The sequence below is a fragment of the Scedosporium apiospermum genome (genome assembly GCF_000732125.1).
Source record: "Scedosporium apiospermum strain IHEM 14462 chromosome Unknown SEQ_SAPIO_0055, whole genome shotgun sequence".
Taxonomy (NCBI): Eukaryota; Fungi; Ascomycota; class Sordariomycetes; order Microascales; family Microascaceae; genus Scedosporium; species Scedosporium apiospermum.
In genome coordinates, this window is record NW_015971756.1 from 595,863 (window position 1) to 618,941 (window position 23,079).

Consider the following 23,079-nt stretch of genomic DNA (forward strand, 5'->3'; position numbering starts at 1 on the left):
TCGACCAGAGCAGAGATCGGGACAACTGAGGAGAGGGGCAGGGCCCCGGGTGAGACTATTTCCCTCGGTCGCCTCAACTCTTCCGAGCGGGGTTCAACAAGTTCGAGGTATTGCTGCTTGTACACTCGTACACGACGCGTACCCGTCCACTATGGGATAAGACGTGGTGGTTGCATGGCCTGAGAAGGAAAAGCATTTGATACGTACCAAAGCGCAAGACAGCACGGGGGAGAATGGAAAGCTGGGCTTTTGAAGTAGTGTACAGGCGAAGAGAATGGGCTATGGAATTAAAAGAGAACGCAAGTTTAATACAAGTACAGATGGCGGGAATGGAAGCTAGCGGATCGTAATAGTACAATTGCAGAGTTTTGATGATGAGGTTGAAGCTCCAGATCAGGAGGTTGACAGAAAAATTAATGTCGCCAGAATTGCGAGGCAAAACTTTTTTTTTCCCCTCGGAGTACCGGTCGTTGCCGGGTGAGCAACGAACGGGCCAAGTTCCCAGTGCTGGCAGACTGCAGCGTCGCAATGCGCAACTTCGGAGGAGACCACTAAACCGGACTTAGAAGCTTGTGATGAACTGCGTACATTGTACCTCAAGCACCGCTCCGGGTACTTTTTGTATCTCGACCAGGATTGTTGAGATTCGTCAACAAAGAATATCCAGTTGACGGACGGCCCAATTGTTCTCGATGCCGTGGGGTTTAAGCTCGGGGTAGAGAATCAGATCCTAAATAAAAAAAAGAAAAAAAAAAAGTCACAAGGGTGCGTTTCTCGCGAGAGAGCGTGCAGCGCAATAGACGCTCAGGAAGAAGAGGATTACAATTGTACCTTGTACGCATGGCTCTTCCAGCCTGGGCGACGGTTAGATTCATTCCAGTGGGCTGTTCAATCAGTCAGCATCGACTTCCGTCAAAGCAGCGAGTTGGAGATATCTCCAGGTCAATCTCCGTGATCACGTGATATTACCGTCACCACGGGGCCTTTTTTTTTTGTGGATCCTTGCAGTTTGGAGTTGGGCTGGATTGGAAGGCTTGCACTATTGAGGTACAAGGCAGGTGGGCTAAACAGCGCCTGCATTTTGGTACACGGCTGATTCGGAAAATAGCCTAACCTGACAGATAGCGTCCTCTTCCTTTCGTAGATCCCCCCCTTTCAGCCTCTTCGTCAGTCTAACATCTACAATCACCGTTACAACTTTCATTCTTCCGGCTCCGAGTGCTATCACATTGTATCTCCCGTCATCTCCTAGTCCGCTTCCCGCAACTCTTCTCCCTGGCGCCGCACCGAGTCGGTGACCGCATTCGCCATGGACCTTAGCAACCTTAAAGAAACCGTCAGCAACCTGACCTTGTATGATATCAAGGCAGGCGTGCGGAAGGTCCAAAATGGTAGGAAACTAGCCCTTCCCCCTTTTCTATTGCTCTTTCCTGCTGACGCTCTGGTCTCCTTAGCTGTCATGAACTATACTGAGATGGAGGCCAAGGTTTGTTCTTGGCCCCGCTCCCCCTTTCACGCCGACGGAGCTTCATGACGATTAACATCCTCTTAGGTTAGGGAGGCTACCAACAACGAGCCTTGGGGAGCGTCTTCAACATTAATGCAGGAGATCGCCAACGGAACCTTCAACTAGTAAGGCACCCTTCGAAGCTCGACTCCCCGAAGTCACTAACATTTCCGCAACAGCCAAACCCTCAACGAGATTATGCCGATCATCTATCGCCGCTTTACCGAAAAGTCCGCCGAAGAATGGCGCCAGATCTACAAGGCCCTCCAACTCCTGGAATTCCTTATCAAGCACGGTTCCGAGCGCGTAATCGACGATGCCCGAAGCCACCTTACCCTCCTCAAGATGCTCCGGCAATTCCACTACATCGATCAGAACGGAAAGGATCAGGGTATCAACGTGAGGAATCGCGCTAAGGAGCTCACCGAACTGCTGAGTGACGTTGACAAGATTCGATCCGAGCGTAAGAAGGCCCGCGCGACAAAGAACAAATATACGGGTGTTGAAGGCGGCACGGGCTTTGGCGGTGGCTTTTCCGGCGGAAGCAGCGGCCGATATGGTGGATTTGGCAGCGACTCGGGCGGTGGCTTCGGCGGTTATTCTGGTGGTGTATATGGTGATGGCGGCGGTTTTGGCGGTCAGTCTAGTGACTACGGTGCAAGCTCTGGGGGGTCCCGCGGAAACAAGTTTGAGGAATATGATGAGTTTGACGAGGATGAACGGCCCGCGGCTTCTTCCTCACGGCCACCCAGGCAAGCCGAACGGACAGCCGCAAGGAAGCCCGCCGAACCCCCGAAGAAGGCGAAGGCGCCCGAGGTCGACCTCTTTTCATTTGACGATGAATCCGCAACGTCGTCTTTCGCGGCAGCCCCTAGCAAGGCTCCGGCGACCCAGAGCTCTGCCCTTGCCGATCTTGCCGGATCGAGCAACGCAGCTGATGACGATGAGTTTGACGACTTCCAATCGGCACCTCCCGCGTCTCAACCAGCCGCGACCACCACGACCTTCGCTGCCGCCCCCCTCTCTCCGCCTATCACCACCGCCACAGTGACGACGTCATCTCAATTCGTGGCGCCCAAGCCTGTATCTGCTCCTCAGCAAGCCAACCTCAGCAATATGGTCAGCCTGTCTTCCATCTCGCCTTCTCCAAGCTCGACTGCGACCCCTGTAGCCAACTACTCTGCCTTCGCCTCCCCATCGGCCGCGCCTCTCGCGCCGCAGAACACGAAGCCCTCGGGCTACCAGCCGAGCGGCCCCAACTACTTTGGGTCTTTCCAGGCAACCCCGGCGTCTCAGGCATCAACATCCAGCACCGGTATGGCCGCTCTAAAGCCAGCCACTCCGTCGGGCGGCGCCAAGCCGGCCGCCAGCGGAGGTGATGCCTTCGGATCCCTCTGGTCACAGGCTAGCGCTGGCCTCAAGAAGAGCAACGCTCCTACCTCCGGACCGGCCTTGGGCCAGCTTGCCAAGGAGAAGAGCAGCGCAGGTATCTGGGGAGCCGCCGCCGCTGCGTCGCCCAGCCAGTCGCAGCCCAAGGCTGGTGGAAGCAACAACTTAAGCGACCTGCTCGGTTAATACGTCAGTGATACTGGTGGGGGTAATGGGAAAGGGGGGCCAATGTAGAACTGAGAAAGAAGATCAGGCGAGAAGTGGTCTCGAGAGAATGGTATTAGTGGTTCTCGGCAACATTTCGAGTTTGCATTTGCCAGAGGGGGTGCGTTTACGTGCGCTAGATGGGATGTATGATAAAAGTTCTTCCACAATCTTCTTCATAGCGCTCTGGAATTGACGAGGGAGAGAGGAGGTGGGATGGCATTCTTTTTTCTTCCGTTGGCAGAATGGTGGACTGTAGAGAGGCTCAGGCGTCGAGGTAAATACGATCATGACGTACATACGATTTATAGGTTCTCTCTAACTTGATGACAGTGCTCCTGACCTTTTGTTTTATATTTCTTCTTGGACCACGCGGTGATCTGTTTGAGAAACTTTAATATCACTTTTATCATGGACTTTGGCCCCGCTCGACTGAGACCTCCGGAACAGGATGGTTTAGAGAAGCACGTTGAGCGCATTTGCCAGTTCACGTCGTACTGATATCTGTCATGTAGAAATCCACGAAGCTATACGACAAAGCTATACGGCACGAGTCTCACTTTATAAGTCCAATTCGACATTCCATTGAGTATCCGGGTATCAGCTATCAACTACTTGAAGTAACATTATCCTCCGCCACCTTCTCTCGCGGCCCCCACCTCCCGCTTTTACAAAAAAAGAAACAGGGATTCCGCCGTGGAACCCTATTAGATATATGGGTATAGATGTTCTCTCGCTCCTGGACTCAGCAGCAAGTTCTGAGCAGAAATGGAGTTTCGGCTAGCTGTACTTAGCCGCAGCAAACGGTCGCTTCGTTGGCAGCGCTGGTACGTCTTTGATTTGGCACAAAACATTAGACTGATTGAGTAATTTTACAAACATGGGTTGGGAGAGAGGTCTCGAAACTTACCGCTCAACGAGGGTTTCCCACTGGAAGATGAAGGAACCGATGTAAGTGCCGATGAAGATGCAGATGATGATGTAGCCGTTGTAGTACATGGCGAGCCTATAGCCATGTTAGCTTTTTGAAAATGGAAAAGAACTCCCACCCGATTCTCCCGAGAGAGAGTTGGGAGGGAGTGAGGGAGAGTACCAAAACTTACAGCATCAGGAAGTAGGCAACAGCAAACTGAACCATATGCAAAAGCGCCCGAATAGCCTGCTGGAAAACATTCGGCCTAAAGGCGGGGATAGCCACGCAAGCGGCTCCGGAATCCGAGCCGTCTCCGGCCTTAGTTGCACCCGAGTTGGCGGCAGCGGCAGAGGAGTCGAGGAACTTGGCCCTGTGCTGGCGGAGGAGGAAGCGATCGTATTCCTTTACGGCGCGGCGGATGAGTTCGAGGCAGATACCGAGGCAGATGACGCCTATGCAGGAGCCGGCGAACATGCCCCTTGAGGTGACGTGCCAGGACCGGGCGATGAAGCAGGAGTCTATGGTGTTCCAGTTCCAGAGCATCTGTTTTAAGTATTTGTTAGCCTTGTTGGGGAGGGGGAGGGGGAACGATGAGGGGCGAGGAGAGGAGGGATCGTGCGTACAGAGATTTTGCAGCCTCCCATGGCGCTCTTGCTACCCATGGAGGCGGCGGCGCTGGTTGCGGCGGGCATCGAGGTGCCGGTTGGGGTGGCAGACATGCCAGTCATGGCCATGTCGCCGTGGTCGTGTCCTCCCATGTCCATTTTGAAGGTTCTTCTTGTTGGGCGAGAGACTTAGACTTGGTTAGGAGTTGTGAGGAATAGGGGGAGTTGGGTTGATCGTCAAGAGCGTTGATATCAATGACAGACGAGAAGGGAGTCCGAGATTTATATCGACTCGAAAGGGGATCAATGAAAGAGAGCTCGGTTCTATGAAGACGAGAATGAATCGAAAGAGCAACCGAAGACAACCGGAGACAGAAGGAAGGAGCAGCGGAGCTTTATGTATGCACAATCCCACGAGGCACAACGTCAAGTCCAAAGTCCCAAGCAACGCCAACGCTCGCCCCCCATGAGAAGATTTCACAAGGCCAAGCCCAAAAAAAAAACTCTCTCGTATTTTATTAAGTTCCATTAACGGTGCATGTAAGGTAAGGTCTAGTATGGGGGGGCAACCTTGCCTGTGATGGCACGTCCAGTATCCTTCTCACATCTGACGACTTGGCTCACGTACCCTAACCCGGCGCGCATTAGCATCGAGTTACGCAGGCCCAATCGAGGAGATACTCCGCGATACCGAGGCCCCGGTTCCATAGAGTAATGGTTTAATATGCGAGAGACACCAGCAAGATGGCAGCGGAAACGGAGTCTCGAAAATGCTCGGCTGACTTTACCAGAATGTAGTTATTGCTCGTTTGGTGCCTGCCAAGGGTGTTGGGCATATGTCGATCTCGTTACTTTGGCTGGCCCCCGTTCCGCGGCGACTTACACGCGGACAAAAGCGGCGCCGCTGAATTTTCTTTCCCTTCTTTTGTTTTCTACTGAAAAAAATGTAATCACGCCGTTTTCCCAGCCTCTCACAGCCAATAACAGCTCCAAACGCAAGTCGATATATCGGGTGGTAGGAATGATCCGATGTCGTCCGCTACGGCGGCGCAGGTGGCCATGTCTTGACGTAAAAACCTGTTGTCTTTTGAGAGCGTTTGAGCAAGTTTCCCTGGGTCTGTTTTGCCCTATTCGGAAGAGGCGACCTAAAATTTCTGGGGGCCGAGTGGTGCGCTCCGGGTCCTTATAATTGGGTCTGGCTTTTACGCCTGTCCAATGCTGGAGGTCGAATGGTCGCGGCGAGCTTGGCAAGATCGGGGCTTTTGGCAAGGGTTCTTAGCGCGGCATGTTGTCTGGGAGTTGAGCAACACCAGACGGCATCGTTCCGCTTGCCACCGACGCTAGTTCTAGTTTTGGCTTCTAGTCTGGTCTGCATTCCACTATTTTCATGGACAATGGGGAGGTTCATGAGATCGTGACCATAGAGATCGACGTTATTACGAAGTCCACCTCAACCCTTGGCGAGGCCAGACCCCCAATCTTGACTCCCACGGAAATATCTCACATCTCAATATCAAACGGATCCTCGCGAGACTCTCCTGGCACGAGGGCGAACTTTATCGTCTTACTCTCTGTACATTCCAACTTTGTAAGCTTTCATCTGTCATCGCAAACATTTTAGTTTGTTGGCTGAAAACAAGGGTCACTCCATTTTTCGTATGACTCTCGGGGAATGTTCTCTTTGGATAGTCGCCGAAAGGTGTAAGCCGCTCTCGCACTAGTCGCACTCGATGCTAACTTGGTTCATTTTACTCCCACTTCCCTTTCAGTCAAAAAGTAATCAACGACGTTGACTGGGGTTGGGCGCCTGCCCCCCACGAGCACAAGAGAATGTCCTGAGAGACCAAGGTCCATGACGTCGATTGACAATAGCTCCATGCTTAAGATGAAGTGGATATCACAGGCCTGGGCGGCCCACGGATGCTTAGAACGGCAATGATGGGAGTTCGAAAGGATCTTCCTTCCCTTACTCGGCAGTAGAAGCCGACGTATCTGAATTCCGCCTCCACTACGAAGTAGTTTACTCATACTCGTACATTATGCTAGATCCATGGATCATTGAAACAGAGCCGCATGGTGTTAGATTGGATGTTAAATTGCTCTCGCCAAGTCCATCGAGAGGCCAATGTCACCTGCAAGCTGCGGAGCGGCTGCCCAATATAGTACTCAAACCCACTCAACTGCATGCCGAGACCCGGATAACTTGCTCATCATTTAGTGTACGAAGTAGTGTAAGGGACGCTATGAGCGGACACAGACAACTCAGTTTGCCCAGCCGGCGACCGACATTGATCGGGGACTTGCCTTTCTGTACTCGGCCTTCACAGGCTAGCCCGAGGCGTCGGATCCGAAAACGGGCCGGACATTATGAGCTGGGAAAAGAAATGGCTACCAAAGATACAACAGTGCTTTCAACTTGACTCGACCTTGAAGGTCTTCCTAAATTACCCAAAGCGCCAGCGCCTGTTTGTCGTTCATCACCTCCAACCCCTACCTCGCCCAAGTATGATGTTATACGTACAAGTCTTTACCTTCGTCGCGTTCCTACGATTTCCTTTCCTCCGTCCCGAGAGCATAGAGCTCCTTCGGTCTCTGATTCGCATCGCAGCTCGAAAACTTCCACCAGCTCGAGTGCCACGAACCAGCAATGTTCACCATACCCCACTAGAAAAAGATGTCAGCTTTTTCCCTCGCCCTCATATCCGGACTCAATTGGTGAAAAGAAAAAAAAAATAAAAATAAAATAGATTATCGTCTTTCTTTCTACATACCTTGATAGGTGCTGGCATAGGCGGCCAGTTCGTCCACAGCGGAGCCTCGGCCGTTCGATCCAAGTTCAACAAGAAGAAAGGTACCACATCCAACAGTCCGGCCTTGGATACCGTGTTCTTGCCCCACGTCTTGAACATGAGCGCTGCTGCGGCATGTTCAGGGGTTCCGGCCTGAGGAGCTTTGGGGTGGCTAGCCATTTTGGCGATAGTATCAATCTCGCTGTGAAAGTGGTTCTCGAAGGGCTCATGGAAGGATGCCATGATGCGACGGAGTTCTTCGCTGGAGAAATCTGAGGGGGATTTTAGGGAGGTGAGGTAGGTGTTGAATTCGCCGAGGCCGCCGAGGAAGGATTCTTGAAAAGAGAGAAAGAGTCAAGTTAACAAAACGGGCTTCTTTTTCACCTTCTCTCTGGGGAAAAAGAAGGTGGGTGTTTCTTACCATGCTCCTCGTGAGTCTGCGTCCAAATATCCTTATCACCAAGAAGATCGACGACCTCGGTGAAGAGTGTATCTTCTTCGTCGTCGTGATGGGACTTGACAAACTTGAACCAAGTCAGAGAGTATGCGATGAAATCGGCCTTGTCTGCGTCGGTGATGTGAGGCGCCTGGAGCCAGATGGAATTGAATCCACGAATGATGCAGTTGTGCAGCATCGCCATGTGGCTTGCGCCGGTGGTGAAGATGTCATTCTGGAGACGGGAAAAAAGAAAAGAAAATAATTAGCACGGAATCCCACCCGACTTAACTTGCCGTCTGGCTTGAATTTCATCCAGGGGAATAGAGATCCTCGTCCTCACCTTCGGGGTCTCATCTTGTTGCGTGGAGAGATAGAGCGGCGTCTGAACAAGCTTCATGGGTCCATCAGCCCAGGGCTTGTCGCTAGGTGCCTGACTAGCCATCATAAAAGGAGCTCTGGTAAATAATATTCCGAAGAGAACAGCCAAGCTAGCAAGGAACAGTTGAAATGCCCGATTGAGCATTGGAAGAAGTCGCAAAGCGGAACTGACGAGGAATTGAAAACGTTCAAAGCTGTGCTGTGTGGAAGAGTGGGGAAATACGTTTCTTATGTGGCTTGGGATTTATGGTTTGAAAGCATTGGCAGATTCAGATCTTAGGCTGGATCAAATCAAGATAGTCTACGAAGAAAACCAATCGTTTCGGTGGATCGGATCATCTCAAGACACCGACAGGCTGGCATTGATTTCGTCATTCAAGTGTTTCCCCTCTGCATCAGGCCATTTCGTCTCGCCCCGTGATGGACGGATAGCGCAACAGAGTTCGAGCTTGGAGCGGGAAGCAGGGGAGAGGTGGAGTGGTGCTGATTAAATCAAGGGCACTGATTGGACCAACGGAGCTTCAATTGAATTGTGGGGACCTCCAAGTCCCGCTGTAATTAGTCAGCCGGCATTGACATGATGGGAAAGAGCGAATCAACTGTGGTCCCAAGCTCCGACCTGCTTCGGAGTTGTGAAGGAGCACAGCAACGCAACAGACTGCCAGACAATACCTGCCTGACTCTCAAAAGCCGCCTGGACGATCCACTCCGAACTACGAAGTACACATTGGCTGATAACGTCATAGGTTCCTCGCTCTCTTAAGTTGGATCAACGTCAACTCCAATCAGCCTCCAACAGGGGGTGTCTGCTTGATGCCTGAAACGACGAGAGGTTGACAATGTATTAGCTGGTGTGCTGAGAGGAGAGAAGTGCATGGCGATAGACAGGTGTAGGCGATGATTATGACGGTGAGCATGCCAAAGAGAATTTCGCAAGTTCTCTTCGATTATCCAAGAATCTTTCCGCAATTTGAGAGCCCGATATGTTATATCGATGACTTGCCAACAATACTATTGATATAACACATGCAAAGATCTCAAGCTCACTTACATACGTTTAAAAACTCATTCTCCGCATGGCCCGAGACGGCCACCCTAGATTCATCCTTTTCCGATCGTCCGGGTGAGGGCGGGCTGTATAGCGGCAGGTATAGCGGCAGGCATACACCTCCCCGCAGCAATCAATTCCTTTTCTTGAGAAAATGTCCCGATGCCTATTATGGGTGTTCCCCCGAACCTCACATGGTATTGAGGGTGGGGTGAAGTTATTAGATCCGCAATATCAGCCGCGGGTAAAGTCGACCTCGAAAACGTCTCTCCACGAAGCCGGGGTATATGTTCTCCCCCGAATCATGCCAAAGATGATCTACCCAGAGCGGAGATCATGAATTGGGGACGTGCGAGGTCTTAAGAAGCCTAGGAAGCCCTGCCGAATCTTGAAAGAGAAAAAAACTATTGTCCGCCCTCTCGTCGTCGTATGGACGTTACGTTATCACCAAGGCTGACCCTTGAACAGGGTTTATTGGGAAATATGAACCAATCGTCTGGCGGGTCAATCCTCATCTAGAGCCTCACTAATACGATTACTATATCTCCCTAATATCGAGTGGGCGAATATGACGGCTAAGCTGGTAAATAAAGACGACAAGACGGACGCAAGGAACGCAGAAACGGCCACACACTCAAACCCGGCGTTGGGGTAGGCCCAAGTTCTTGCTTCCAGAATATATTTAACAACCAAGGAAATAAAAGTTTCTCCCCCGTATGAATTCCTCAAACCATCTGGTCTCTCCCTTCACCCTGATTCACCACCTGTAGCTCTCTCTCTAGATACATCCGCCATGAAGAGAGCATTCCTCCTCACGGCCCTCAGCGGCTTAAGCCTCGCTGCGCCCCGACCCCAAGACGAACCCGAACCCGCAGAACCAAGCGAACCCCCGCCATCCTCCTCAATCCAATGCGCTCCCCTCCCCTCGCCCTGGCCCTCCTACCAAGCCTACCCAGCCCAAAGCTCCCTCCCAGACCCCTTCCTCCCTCCCATCTACATGACAACAGCCGGCTCCGACGGCGCCTCCGCCGCCGACATAATGTCCGGCAAGGGAAAAAACCGCATTCAAACCCCGCAAGAATGGTACGAATGCCAACGGCCGCAACTCCTCTCCATGCTGCAAGAGTACCAGTTCGGGTACTACCCGGACCACGCAGCCGAGACTGTCACGGCCACGCGCACGGGGAATAACCTCGCCATCAGCGTCGCGGCGGGTGGGAAAACGGCCAACTTTGCTGCTAGCGTGCAACTCCCTTCGGGAACGGGCCCGTTCCCTGTTGTTATAGCCATAGGCGGCATGAAGAACCAACCGTACCTCCAGGCGGGGATAGCTGTCGCAGAGTTCAACTACGTCTCCGTCGCCGCAGACAGTAACGCCAAGTCCGGCGCCTTCTGGCAACTCTACAGCGGCAAGGACATCGGCGTCCTCACGGCCTGGGCATGGGGCTTCCACCGCGTCCTCGACGCCATCAACCAGACCGTCTCCGAGATCGACCCCACCCGCGTCGGCGTCACGGGCTGCTCAAGGCTAGGAAAGGGAGCCCTCGCCGCCTCCCTCTTCGACGAACGCATCACCCTCTCCATGCCCATGTCCTCAGGCGTCCAAGGTTTCGGCCCTTATCGCTATTTCACACTATCCGGCCAGGGCGAGAACTTGGATAACTCCAAGGAGGGCGCGGGATGGTGGAGTAATAGTCGGCTCGGAGAGTTCGTGGGCCATCACGAGAATCTGCCCTTCGATGCGCATACTATCGCTGCTGCTATTGCGCCGAGGGCCATTGTTGCTGATCAGGGCGTGGGCGATCAGTTTGTTAATTCGAAAGGGTCGTCGACCGTTATTTATCCTGCTGCACAGGTGGTTTATGATTTCTTGGGGGCGAGCGATAAGCTTGCTATTGCGATTCGGCAGGGTGGACACTGCGATATGAGCGGATAGTAAGTTTTTCCTATCGTTCTTTTTTTCTTTTTCTCCCATCCGTTTTGTCTCCCTCGCTTGTATAGAGACGGTGTCCCTAACGTTAAAAAACAGCGACAACGTTCTCCCCTACGTCCGCCACATCCTCCAAGACGAGCCCCTCACAAGGGACTACCACGATCTCGGCAGCTATGGCTCGGCCTTGGCCGAGTCCTTCCCATGGTCTGCTACGGCTCCCAAGGCCTCCGCCTGACCAGAACAAAGAAAAAAAAAAAAAAAACTAAGAAGCTCAGGTGAAATAACAAATACGTGGAGGAGAGATTATGATGAGCTGCTGGGGAAATCTGTTGTAGATATCAAGGATTGACGTACATGTTCATGTATAAAAGCGAACTTGGACATATTCCAAAAAAAAAAAAAGATCCAAACAAGCCATATTTTCGACCAAATTTACTATTACAACAAGTGAAAAAGAGAGAGAGACTAACAAGGAGCCTCAAATCTACCAACCAGCAAGAGAGCCGCTGAACGCCATCCTATGCCAGACCATCCCCCGGCCTTTCCACCCAATCCGGTAAAAAAAAATATCAAAACCCTCTTCAACTCCTTTCCATGGAATCAGTCTGTACCTTTAATCTAAGAAAAGCAAGAAAATAGATTGCTCCGAGCACTCTCCTTTCTTTTACGCAATCATCCTCACAGCAGCCATAAGCAACGCCCCACCCACAACCGACGCAAACGCCTTCCGCCTCCTCGTCCCCTTCAACGTCCTATAACTCTTCTCGCTCAAGAAATCCTCAGCAAGTAACTGCACGAGGCCGGCAAAGAGCAGCAGACCCGCGGAGATGGCATTCATAATGCCCACAGTTAGCAGGCCCGCCTCGCTCTGCGGGTCGTACATGTTGTGGATGATCAAACCGACGGCCTGGCCCACGGGCGTCGTCATGCCGAAGGCGAGGACCATAAGCCAGGGGCGCAACGAGGTCCTCGGGAAGTGGATGGCGGCGATGCGGCTGCCGAGGGCAAGACCCTCGAAGGACTGGTGGATGGCGATGGCGAAGAGGAAGACGAGGAAGGTGGGACCGGACTCGACGGAGAGGGCCATGCCGATGAAGATGCTGTGGAAGAGGATGCCGGCCTCGAGGAGGAGGCACTGGAGGAAGAGTTTCTTCTGCTCGTCAGGCGTGGGGATGTGTATGTGGGGATCTGTGTCGGCGCGGGGACGGCCGGTGGTGGCTTGGCCGTTGAGGGGTTTGTGGGTTTCGTCGTCGAGGGGTTGAGGGTCGAGTTCGTCGACATCGAGGGCGAGGTCCATGTCTGAGTCGGCATCAGTCGAGTCGCGTGCCGCGGAGTTTGTGGGCGGCGTCGCGTCCGGCAGGGGGGTCTGTCCCGGCCGAGGGGAAATGCCATCGACGAGGCCTTCGGTTGCTTCGAGGTCTCGAAGGTCTATGGCGGAAGGGTATTGGTGTCTCCTTGCCGCTAAGGTGCTTTCGGAGGGAGTAATGGTATGGATGGGGATCTTTTCCTCTTCGTCATCCGACTCCCACAGGTCGGGGGAATGGACGTGACCGGCACCCCTGCCAGTAAGATACGACTCGAGGGTCACGACGGAGAGAATGGCGATCATTGCGATAAGGCCTGCCATTGGCGTGTATTTCCTGCTGAAGAAGTCGGGGAGGCACGGATTCGTCAAGGACATGAAGGCCATGGGAAGAAGGTGTATGAAGGAGGTGGCCAGGAGCACGCCAGTGCCGAGATGCTGGCAGTAGAAGAGGAACTTTCTTCGGAATCCGGATTTATTGGACCGATTCGTCATGAGAGGTAGGCCGCATGCTAAAGGGTTGACATTAGATTAGCCCATGGACCTCCCAAGACACGCGGTGCTCAAATGGGAGAACGCACCCGTGGTGCTGAGTACGAGAATCAGGAACAATGCACCAACATGGAGCGGGGTGTTGTAGGATCCCATATCCATGGTGCTCCCGCAGTGGGGTTTCGGACCGTCCATAGCAGGGCCGCCATGTTGCCGCTTCGATAGTTCAGAGAGGAGTTCTTCGGTGGAGATGGAGGACCACGGGTCTGTTTGCGGGCTATCGTCAGTACGAAGAAGCTGGGAGGGAGGTCAAAGAGCCGTGTGCATGTGAAAGCGCCCGCGTTAAAGAGCAGCGCAGGTTTTGCAAAATCAACCCAAGAGATGGATGAAACGGGGATATCGGTTGCGAGTTGAAAAAAAAAAAATGAAAAAGAAAAAGGTCTTCACTTACCACGCGGGATGGGCTTGCCAGACAAGTCCATTTCGGCTAGTTATCGCGAACCTGCCGAACAAGAAAGATGGGATGAAGCCTTGGGCAGTCAGCGCATAGTTCCGCAGCACAGTCGCCAGGCGGCTGAGTTGATGAAGTGCAGAGTTGCCGATCGGCCAATGCGGTCTGTAGATGAATGCGGCGGTCGGGAAGCGGTTCGATATATTAAACCCAAATAGCTTCTGGATATGTTTTGAAGAATGGTGAACAAAGGATAGACTCAAGAAAGGATTAAATGTGGTTTCTGTCGAAGGATAGACGCATAAAGACTCGGTGATCCTTCAGGAGAAGTGGGATACTAGGATGAGGCGGGTACGAAGTACTTCGGAACTTCGTATTAGTCTAGTTAGTCTGTGGAGTAACAATTGAACCTTGGCACCTTTTGCCCTGCATTACGACGACCAAAGCCAGGCCTGATCCATGCAATAATTCGTACCTAAAATTAGACTGAGCCAGCAGATCTTGATGTACCTCCGTACTTCTCTTTAAATGTGCTCAAGGTGCTATTTTCTGCCCGCCAAGTGGTCCTTTTGGTACCCTTGACAGCGTCTACGAAGTACTGTAATCCGGCATCCAGCATAGACATGACCCCTAAATCTTGCTCGCGGTGCCTAGCGTTCAATCCCTGCGGTTCTAGCTGAGGTTCAAGCACCCTGATGACCCGAATCCCACGAACCGAAGAGGACACGGCAAGGGTTTGCTCGAAGCCGGCGCCAACATCAAGGCTGCTAGGATATCCATCTACACGAAGCCGCTGCACGAAGTCAAAAGTCAATACTTCGTAGACGGTTTGTGTATTGTTGATCTATACTCTATAGTATAGCGTCCTGGATTTGCTTGTTGATGGTACTTCATATTTCGTACCGATTTTCCCGTCAGATAGGGCTGCCGACGACATTGATGGTCCAGCCAACTCAATATCGTGAATAGTAATCTCAATGTCCATCTCTTACTGCTTTTGTCTTGAGATCGTCAATGGCGGGCAGTCCCATCTATGGACTAAGTGAACTGACAGATCTGCTTCAAGGCACTTGCCTATTTTGGGGAGGGGACAATCTTAATCTCATTGGGAACCCTTGGCGACTCCGTATTATTCCTCGAGCCCAAAGTTTATAACAGCTATTCTGTGTCGGTCTTCCTCGCGACTTCTGATGACCGATAAGACGGCCGAACATGGTCACGGAGACTATCTGATTCCGCAAAGCCGTGGCCCCCTCGAGATCATCCAGAAAAGCACGACACCTGTTTGCAGCTGACCAGCTAAACTCTCCTCCCAGCCACAGTTTTCTAAACAACTCACCCACCACCTCCTCCTCCCCCTTTATATCCCACAACATCAATACAATTCTATTAGAATGCCGACAGCGTCCTTACCCAAAAGAAGCCCCTCCCCAGGTGTCCTTTCCCCCACTGATGGCCCGTGAACAGAAGCCTTCCTGGGGGCACGCAGTCGAGAGCGAGAAAGTCAACCATCCCCAGCTGAGCAGGAGTCAACGCAGCCATTAATGCCGTCAGGCTTCAACTCTCCATCTACTAATAACCAGTTTTTCTCCCCCTCTAGCATGCCGAACTACCTTCTACGAAGTATAAACGAAGTAGTTCCCCACAGATGGACCAGGCCGGGAAATGCCAGCGCATGTGATTTTCACACGGACCTCAAAAGCTCACCCGGGCCCAACCCCGGTGGTCTGCCCAAGCCAAGCCCATCTCCATCCTCCGTCCTCCGCCTCCCAACTCACGAGATCAACATTCACATGTCCAGCAGAGCAACACACCTGTAGTAGTTTTATACGAAACTTATCTGAAAGTGACAACCGGTCGCGTAGCTCAATTGGTAGAGCAGGCGTGTTTTTATTCTAGCGTTCAGCGAGGATGCAGGTTCGAGTCCTGCCGTGACCATTTTTTACTCTTTTTTTTTTTTTTTTTTTCCCTATTTTTTCTCTTTTCCCTTCCGCTTCTTTTTTGTTTTGAGCTGCCTTGGAACCCTTGAAAATAGTGGGGTTGCCCTCTACATTCTTTAGTGGGTTGGACGGACTATAATTGATCTTTTTTGTCTGTCCCGGTGTTCTCATCCATCATGAATCGGGCCGTCATCTATCAGTCTTAGATGTGATCTGGGGGGGAAACCGTGATGGCCAGACTACGGTGTCGCTCTCTATCCCACCCACGGATCTCGCCTGCCTCAAAGAAATTGGTATGAGCCTCAGCAATTGCCTCGTAGCGAGGTAATGCTGTCTATTAGAAATTCTTAGGGAAGCAAGAACGATTGATGCCAGCTGAAGATGAATGTACAGTCCGAATTTCCCTTGACAAATATAATCCTTGCCCCATCATCACAACGCCCATTCCCGACTTACACCTGCCAACGGTCCCGGTTTGACCACGGGCTCAGCCCACCTCGACAAAGGTAAATCCTCGATGCCGTCGTCAAACGTAGTTCGGAACATTTGGGACACTGGAACCGGCCCTATTAATCCTTTCTCCTCCGGATTCCCCGTATGCCCTGCCGTAGAAGACTCGCCCTCCTCGATCCTTCCGTGTGAGGCCCGTTCTTGTGGCTGCGGCCTGGACGCGACTATACTAGTCGGCTTTGTCCGCAACTTCTTTGAAAGCCTGTTGCTCCTCTTTTGTCCCTTCACAAAATCATTGTACCGGATGTAGTTCATGAATCCTGAGTCGATACTCGTGGAAGATACCGGCCGAGAACCTCCGCCAATTCCTTCCCCCGGGAGAAGACGCGCTTCGACAAAGAGTTCCCTTGCATCCGGAAAGGTACACTCAAACGGATCCAAAAACAACGGATTGTAGAAATGCGGCATCTCCTCCGGCGCCACCGTCCTGTGGAGAACGATGAGCCGGTGCACCAGCCAAGTCAAATCCTGCGCCGTCTGCATCTGCGCCGCCATGGCCCTGGGTCCGCCCCTGGTCTCCATGTATGACTTCGCGGAATAGTTAATCAGCGCCGACAGGCCCAGTATCCTCGCGCCGTGTTCGCCGAAGTCGGCTCCGTTGACAATCGTGTGGGGCAGACGGAGGAACGTTTCGCTGGTGGTGAACCTGATCCGGACTCTCCTGACCTTGTCGCCGTCGTTTGGAAGTCTGACGCCGAATTCGTACTTGTTGTTCGGGTAGGTCTCGACGCCTTTCGTGGCGGCCCAGCTGCGCACGACGTCGTGCGTGTGGCCTGGGAAGAGGATGGTGACATGTCGCGCCCTGCGCGCTGTGTACCCGTACATCACCATGGCTGAGAGACCGCAGACGGTGTGGGGTATGTGGGATAGGTTTGCCCCGATCCAGGCTACTACCGCCATAACTGTGGCAGGGTGCATCTCCTCATCCCCCTGGTCGTTGGGCAGTGGTCGTCCGGGTACGGAGTCCAATGGATGCAATGGATGCGCGGGCCGCTCGTATGTCGGGTTCAGTGCAAGCGGGTAGGAACTGGGCCTTGCGAAGACTTCCCCTTTGTCGAACACGTATGGGGATTCCTGTCCGCGATAGTATCTTTCTAATGGTGGCCCGCCTCGGTATTTCCAGGTGTCGTAGTCTGCAACAGGCCAAGGGAGTGAAATCTGGGGACGACCAGTGATCACTTCTTCGACAACATTTTCGGGTATCTTTTCCTCCTTCGAAAACTGGGTTTTGAGGGCCTTTCGAACTCGTCGCACCCCCCGCATAGCCAAGGAAATGGGAAGATAACGGCCCAGACGGGAAAGCCAGTCAAATTCCTCCGACATCGTAATTACTGATGAGTCTGTGGCCGCGCGATTGCCCGCTAATATCTGATGAGAAACTTTCGTAGAGAGTTGGAGGCTTCGAGAGACTTATTAGTATCGTCGCGCTTGTTGGTTAGCAGGAAACAGAAGTGGAACACATCGATAGTAATGGAGGAACAAGTTTCAATATAAACCCTAGAGCACCCGCCGTCAACAATGACTTTGTGGAAACTCCTAGCCATCCGTGATAAAAACAAAGAGCTTTGTGAGGACTAGGTTCCATCAATAAGGCTTCGCCTCACAAAGAAACAGGCAACACGGACGAGGAAAGGGAACATCGCAAAGACGAGAAGGAAACAAAAGAAGGCATTGAAACAGAGCACTGAGAGAGCAAAGGGAACAAACCACTTGGGTGAGGGCTCAATTAAATTCCACTGTACATTGACGAGCCTGCTTCTAGAAATAATGCCGCGGCCCATCAGCAAGAGTTAGTTTCTAGTTTTACAAATGGCGAAGAGGTGGGGGTTCTTCGGAGGTCTTTTCATTTCAACTCTGCGTTGCGACTTTGTGTGTGGCGAGAACCGTTCATAACTCCTCCTCCACATCCATGAGGTCATTGCTGGCCTGCCCATTCTGGCCCGACGCGGGCGCATCCCTCTTCCCTGGCATCGTCGACTCCTTGTCAATCATTTGTCTTGACACCGATACAATGTTGTCCTCGATAAGTTGCTGACCAACATCCGCCAAATGCTTCTTCGGGTCTAGTTTTCCGACGTATCGGGTCTTGAGTTGCTCCTTCGTCAGCTCGGTCTCCTCCTTGACTCGCTTCTCGTATCCGTCCGCGAGGCTGACGAGCCTCTCCAACCTCTCCTTGTTGCGAGTGCCTTCGGCGTGGAAGTCCTCCATGGTCAGGGCCTCTGTCCAGACGTGCTTGTGTAGGTTCATCAACATGTTCTCCTCCAACGCGGTCTTTCTGTAATTGATGGCGATAGAGTAGTAGTGTCGGTTCAAACCGTGGATAAGGGCTTGGATCGAAGGCTTGTTGAGGTGGCCCAGGTTACTGGTACTTTGTCGGGGTTCTTGTCCGAGCATCAGGGACTGGGGGTTGATAAGGCGGAAGGCATCGATGACGACCTTTCCCTTGACGGACTGAATGGGGTCGACGACGACGGCGACGGCGCGGGGTGTGAGCTGTTCGAAGGACTGCTGGGTCTGGATATCAACGGATGATAGCCAGCAGCCGAAACCAGGATGGGAATGGTACCAGCCAACGACGGACTCGGGCCTATTTTAAAAGAAAACATAGCATATTAGCAGGGAAGATCTAACCACGGGTGGAGTGGGCCATGATGACTGCGAGTCAAAGCTTACCTTCCCGTTTGCCGGAGCATGTCCATCATCTTCATCTGAAAGACTGGGTCGACGGCCTCGACACTAACGCCCGTACCGCTCTGAGGCATAGCGAACACATCCACTACTCTTACAGTGAAATCGTCGACGAACTCTCCGAGCATCAGACCCATAACTTCCATAGGCACACCCGCGCGACCGTGGCGAAGCATCTTAAGTAGAGCAAGGGAGGAAATGTAAACGGTCTCGGAGTTGTCAATCAGGCTGGCGTTATCCTGCGCAGTATCATGTTAGCTTCAAGCGGGTAACTGTAGACGGGGGAAGAGCGGTGATGGCACATACAGCACCAGGTTGGCCTCCAAGGCCACCGAGGCCGCCGGGGCCAAGGATATTCCTGAGGCGCTCCATGACAGATTATTATCTTCGTCTAGGATGAAGGAGTAGCAAGAGGTTGATTTAAATGTAAGATCGGGAGACGAATAGTGGGATCGAGAATGTGAGAAAGGATTGATGGGTCTGCGATGTTGATGTGGCGATGGTGGTGAAGAAGTTGCGCGCGAGGATGGTGGCTGTTTTGATGGTTCTGCCCAGCTCGAGATGATGTTGACGCCAGCAGCTCGCAGCCTACAAGAATGGTCTTGCGCCAGAGCCTCTGCACCCTAGCTCCATCGGCTGGGCTGGACTGCGAAGAGCTAACAATGAGAGCTCCTGTTCAGCTTAGTCATAATCACGTGATGGGTGATTGGAGAACTCAATCTCCCATATCAGCCTTGCAGTACTATGGGCTGCGCAGAAGTTGATTGGACAGCTTTAGAGAGAGGCAACTTTAGTGCCAGTTACATAATCTAATCTCTCTCTCAGGATTCCAACTCAATTTATTGTTCAATACCGCGCCTTCTCCGAGTGTCGCCCGCCTCTCTTTTGATCTGAAGAGGCGCATCAGGCTGAATCGCAAGAATTCGTTTCTCTGAATATCTCGAGCGACCTTGCCCGTAACACCTAAGAAGTTGCATTGAAGGGTATCGGGAATTCTTTTACACTCAATTTTCATCTCTAATGATTTTCGGACCCGACAAAACGCAGATCTACCAGATCGCGCCGCTCCAAGATTCCTAGTCTTTACACAAGCGAGCACGACTTTGATTGAAGAATCTAATTACAGGAAGCACCAATTTAGACCTCACCAACACCTTTATCCTCACCCTTGACCAGGAGGTCTCGAACCCTATCCCCTGCGATATTTCTATCGCTCGTCTTGTCCTTTCGCCAACGAACCGCTTGCTTCGATACCTACGACGCCCCACCTCACCCGAGTTCACTTTCAAACTCTAGCTTCGCAAAACCTTTCTCTGACGAGCGAAATCTCCGGATCACCCGCGTCGCATCTTTCGACAACATCATCCGTTTCTCAAGATGTCTTTAACCGGACCTTTGGGCTCGGTAGCCCTCAATGACGGAAGATCTGGTGCTCCTCGAAAGGTCGCATACTTCTACGACGATGACATTGGCTACTATGCCTACCCAGTCGGTCACCCGATGAAGCCTCATCGAATCCGACTTGCCCATAACTTGATCATGCATTATAACCTCTACAGACATATGGAAGTATATGTAAGTGAAGGCAGTCCCATGTTCCAAATCATGCCCTTTCCGTGCGACTAACCGCCGACTCCTCCGTTGCAGCGTGCGAAGCCAGCCACGAAGATGGAAATGACACAATTCCACACGGACGAGTACATTGATTTCCTCCAAAAGGTCACCCCAGACAACATGGATGCGTACCAAAAAGAGCAGGGCAAGTATAACGTGGGAGACGACTGCCCTGTTATTGACGGGCTCTTCGAATTTTGCGGTATCAGTGCGGGCGCTTCGATGGAAGGAGCCGCAAGACTTAACAGACAGAAGTGTGACATTGCAGTGAATTGGGCAGGAGGTCTCCATCACGCTAAGAAGAGCGAAGCAAGTGGCTTCTGCTACGTAAATGGTTTGTCTCCTTTATCCCCCCACTTCCTCCTCTTCGCGGCACGAGATATTAACATTTCGGCAGACATCGTTCTCGGTATTCTCGAGCTTCTTCGATTTAACAAGCGCGTACTCTACATCGACATTGATGTCCATCATGGCGATGGTGTCGAAGAAGCTTTTTATACTACGGACCGAGTCATGACCGTGTCCTTCCACAAGTATGGAGAGTACTTCCCGGGTACTGGTGAGCTGCGCGATATCGGTATTGGCCAGGGAAAGCATTATGCTGTCAACTTCCCTATGCGCGACGGTATCACCGACATGTCGTACAAGTCTGTCTTCGAGCCCGTCATCTCTGGAGTGATGGAGTTCTTCAGGCCCGACGTCGTTGTTCTCCAATGCGGTAGCGACAGCTTGTCCGGTGACCGTCTCGGATGCTTCAACCTCAGCATGCGCGGACATGCAAACTGTGTCGGGTTCGTCAAGAGCTTTAACAAGCCGACTTTGGTCGTCGGCGGAGGCGGTTATACTATGCGCAACGTATCCCGTACGTGGGCTTACGAGACTGCTGTTGTCCTGGGCAAGGCGCACGAGCTGGACCCCAACATTCCGTATAACGAATACTACGCCGTAAGCATGGTCTCTCTTCATCGCTTTCACGGCAGTGGAATATGTGCTAACTTTTGTCGTTTCTAGTACTATGGTCCCGATTTCCAGCTGGATGTGCGACCTTCCAACATGGAGAATGCCAATAGCCCCGAGTACCTCGAGAAGATCAAGGCGGCGGTAATGGAGAACCTACGACACACAGTCCCCGTCCCATCAGTCCAAATGCAGGACATTCCCCCGTCGTTCGGCGCCATGACGGACGAAGAGGAGGCCGAATTGGATGATCTCAACGAGGATATGAACAAAGACGTTCGGGTCACCCAACGCGACACCGAGAAGAGGATCGTTCACGGTGCCGAGTTTGAGGACAGCGACGATGAGGAAGGCGCCATTAGGCCTAACGGCACGCGAGCCGGCGCCAAGCGACAGTTCACCGACTTTAAGAACGACGACGGTGCAGCGGAGAGCGGATCGGCCACCCCCGCTAACCAATCTACGACGGCTGCGGAACCCGCCGAAGTCGAGGACCCCGACGTCACCATTGAGGATGCCAGTATCAGCGCCCCCGCCCCCGCGGCGGCTGAGGACAAGCCCGCTAGGGCCGGTAGCCCACCCAAGAAGACAAAGACGGAGGATGAGCCCGCGGCGGCTGCCGATGCCGCTATATCGGACAAGGACGACACCGAGAAGGAGAAGGAGAAGGAGAAGGGAGCTGAAGCGCAACATCCTGAAGCTGACAAGGAGGACAAGCCCGCTGAGAAGGAAGCCGAGAAGCCAGTAGACGCTGACGGGGACATTGGCATGGAGGACGCCATTGTTAAGAAGGAGGATGACAAACAATGAACAAGTCTCTGTTTCTGGCTAGGGGGGAAGGTGTTGTGAGGCGATTCTCTTCTTTTTTCTTTTTTTTTTTTTTTTTCTTCTTTGGCATTTTCCCCTGTTTTACTTGTACGGCGGCGTTGGATGGGTTAATTATCATGGAACAAAAGGGAGGTCATGCCAATTGTTACTTTGTACAATACAACACAATATGTTTTCTAGAAGAAAAGCTTTTTAACTTGGATGCTCGATACGAGTGGATATTGAACCACCGTCCGACTCACACCTGCCTGTCCTCAAGGCCTAAACCGATCCCTCATACGAGGAATAGCATCAGAAGATCCTAACTCGAAAACTTGGAAAGCAGGACGAACCACGATCTAGCACCAAGGTACGGCGGAAAGTGACACCTCTGGAGATGCCGCAGAGCCTTCCAAAGAGGTGGGGCTTGTCATTTGATGTGAATGCTGTCCGATCAAAGAAGGCATTACGAACCAGAATAACTAAGCAAGCGGGAGTCGTGGTTGAAACGTGTCTGCTAGTAAGGAAGGTATAGCCCCAAGACTTTACGAACGCAGCGTTTTATACCTAGGGTCCTAGAGTAGAGCACCTGCCACTCAACTTACGGTGTTACTTACCGAAGCAAGCGAGACCGACTGGGGCGACGCTGGGACAGAAGCAGCCCTCGAGAGAAGATGCGTCTCGTCTGCTCCGACATACTCGAGCAAGCCGAGATTCCGGCTTCCGGCAGCGATGTGCCCTACGATGATGGCGGAACCTGAGGAGAAGGAGCCACGATGGATGCCATGAGTGTGCTTGGAATAAACCTCGCTGGGTGTTGAGGAATGCAATCCAACGTGGACTCCTTTCCCCCATCCTCTCCCGACCAAGACGTCATCTGTTTTGAAATTTGTAAGATGAATAGCCTACATAAATACGTGGTCGTAACCCGTCCAATTCGCTACATCCGTGGATTTTGCATAGATCGCACGTGGGGAGGGCGAGCGGTGGGCGGTGGGCGAGCAGAGTGCGCCAGAGAACCCTTCCTCCAATGAACAAACTTAGACTTACTGACATCTGGGCAGGCCACCTGTCTGAGCGAAGGAGGCCATATCCGGCCATGCCATGGTTAC

General features: G+C 52.4%; 8 protein-coding genes across 8 annotated transcripts; 3 read left to right on the forward strand and 5 right to left on the reverse strand.

The window, feature by feature from the left end:
* Positions 1 to 1,309: 1,309 nt before the first annotated feature.
* On the forward strand, positions 1,310 to 3,082 carry SAPIO_CDS1367 (ENTH domain-containing protein; the record flags this gene model as incomplete). Its single annotated transcript, XM_016784653.1, has 4 exons — positions 1,310 to 1,391; positions 1,455 to 1,486; positions 1,553 to 1,632; positions 1,687 to 3,082. 4 exons carry the CDS (start codon positions 1,310 to 1,312, stop codon positions 3,080 to 3,082), a joined length of 1,590 nt encoding a protein of 529 aa, XP_016645769.1.
* An 808-nt stretch (positions 3,083 to 3,890) lies between these two features.
* SAPIO_CDS1368 (uncharacterized protein) lies at positions 3,891 to 4,777 on the reverse strand (the record flags this gene model as incomplete). The annotated part of the gene is made up of 4 exons (XM_016784654.1): positions 3,891 to 3,933; positions 4,011 to 4,106; positions 4,204 to 4,556; positions 4,637 to 4,777. 4 exons carry the CDS (start codon positions 4,775 to 4,777, stop codon positions 3,891 to 3,893), a joined length of 633 nt encoding a protein of 210 aa, XP_016645770.1.
* Positions 4,778 to 7,162: 2,385 nt separating this feature from the next.
* Positions 7,163 to 8,288, reverse strand: SAPIO_CDS1369 (uncharacterized protein; the record flags this gene model as incomplete). Its single annotated transcript, XM_016784655.1, has 4 exons — positions 7,163 to 7,282; positions 7,390 to 7,742; positions 7,829 to 8,078; positions 8,187 to 8,288. The coding sequence occupies 4 exons, from the start codon at positions 8,286 to 8,288 to the stop codon at positions 7,163 to 7,165; spliced, it is 825 nt and encodes a 274-aa protein (XP_016645771.1).
* Positions 8,289 to 10,065: 1,777 nt separating this feature from the next.
* SAPIO_CDS1370 (uncharacterized protein) lies at positions 10,066 to 11,440 on the forward strand (the record flags this gene model as incomplete). Its single annotated transcript, XM_016784656.1, has 2 exons — positions 10,066 to 11,207; positions 11,302 to 11,440. The coding sequence occupies 2 exons, from the start codon at positions 10,066 to 10,068 to the stop codon at positions 11,438 to 11,440; spliced, it is 1,281 nt and encodes a 426-aa protein (XP_016645772.1).
* Positions 11,441 to 11,869: 429 nt separating this feature from the next.
* SAPIO_CDS1371 (uncharacterized protein) lies at positions 11,870 to 13,482 on the reverse strand (the record flags this gene model as incomplete). Its single annotated transcript, XM_016784657.1, has 3 exons — positions 11,870 to 13,020; positions 13,090 to 13,266; positions 13,452 to 13,482. 3 exons carry the CDS (start codon positions 13,480 to 13,482, stop codon positions 11,870 to 11,872), a joined length of 1,359 nt encoding a protein of 452 aa, XP_016645773.1.
* A 2,111-nt stretch (positions 13,483 to 15,593) lies between these two features.
* On the reverse strand, positions 15,594 to 17,224 carry SAPIO_CDS1372 (uncharacterized protein; the record flags this gene model as incomplete). The annotated part of the gene is made up of 2 exons (XM_016784658.1): positions 15,594 to 15,725; positions 15,848 to 17,224. The coding sequence occupies 2 exons, from the start codon at positions 17,222 to 17,224 to the stop codon at positions 15,594 to 15,596; spliced, it is 1,509 nt and encodes a 502-aa protein (XP_016645774.1).
* A 564-nt stretch (positions 17,225 to 17,788) lies between these two features.
* On the reverse strand, positions 17,789 to 18,961 carry SAPIO_CDS1373 (Mov34/MPN/PAD-1 family protein; the record flags this gene model as incomplete). The annotated part of the gene is made up of 3 exons (XM_016784659.1): positions 17,789 to 18,488; positions 18,575 to 18,828; positions 18,896 to 18,961. The coding sequence occupies 3 exons, from the start codon at positions 18,959 to 18,961 to the stop codon at positions 17,789 to 17,791; spliced, it is 1,020 nt and encodes a 339-aa protein (XP_016645775.1).
* A 1,005-nt stretch (positions 18,962 to 19,966) lies between these two features.
* On the forward strand, positions 19,967 to 21,970 carry SAPIO_CDS1374 (Histone deacetylase 1; the record flags this gene model as incomplete). The annotated part of the gene is made up of 3 exons (XM_016784660.1): positions 19,967 to 20,164; positions 20,237 to 21,148; positions 21,215 to 21,970. 3 exons carry the CDS (start codon positions 19,967 to 19,969, stop codon positions 21,968 to 21,970), a joined length of 1,866 nt encoding a protein of 621 aa, XP_016645776.1.
* Between the last annotated feature and the right edge of the window lie 1,109 nt (positions 21,971 to 23,079).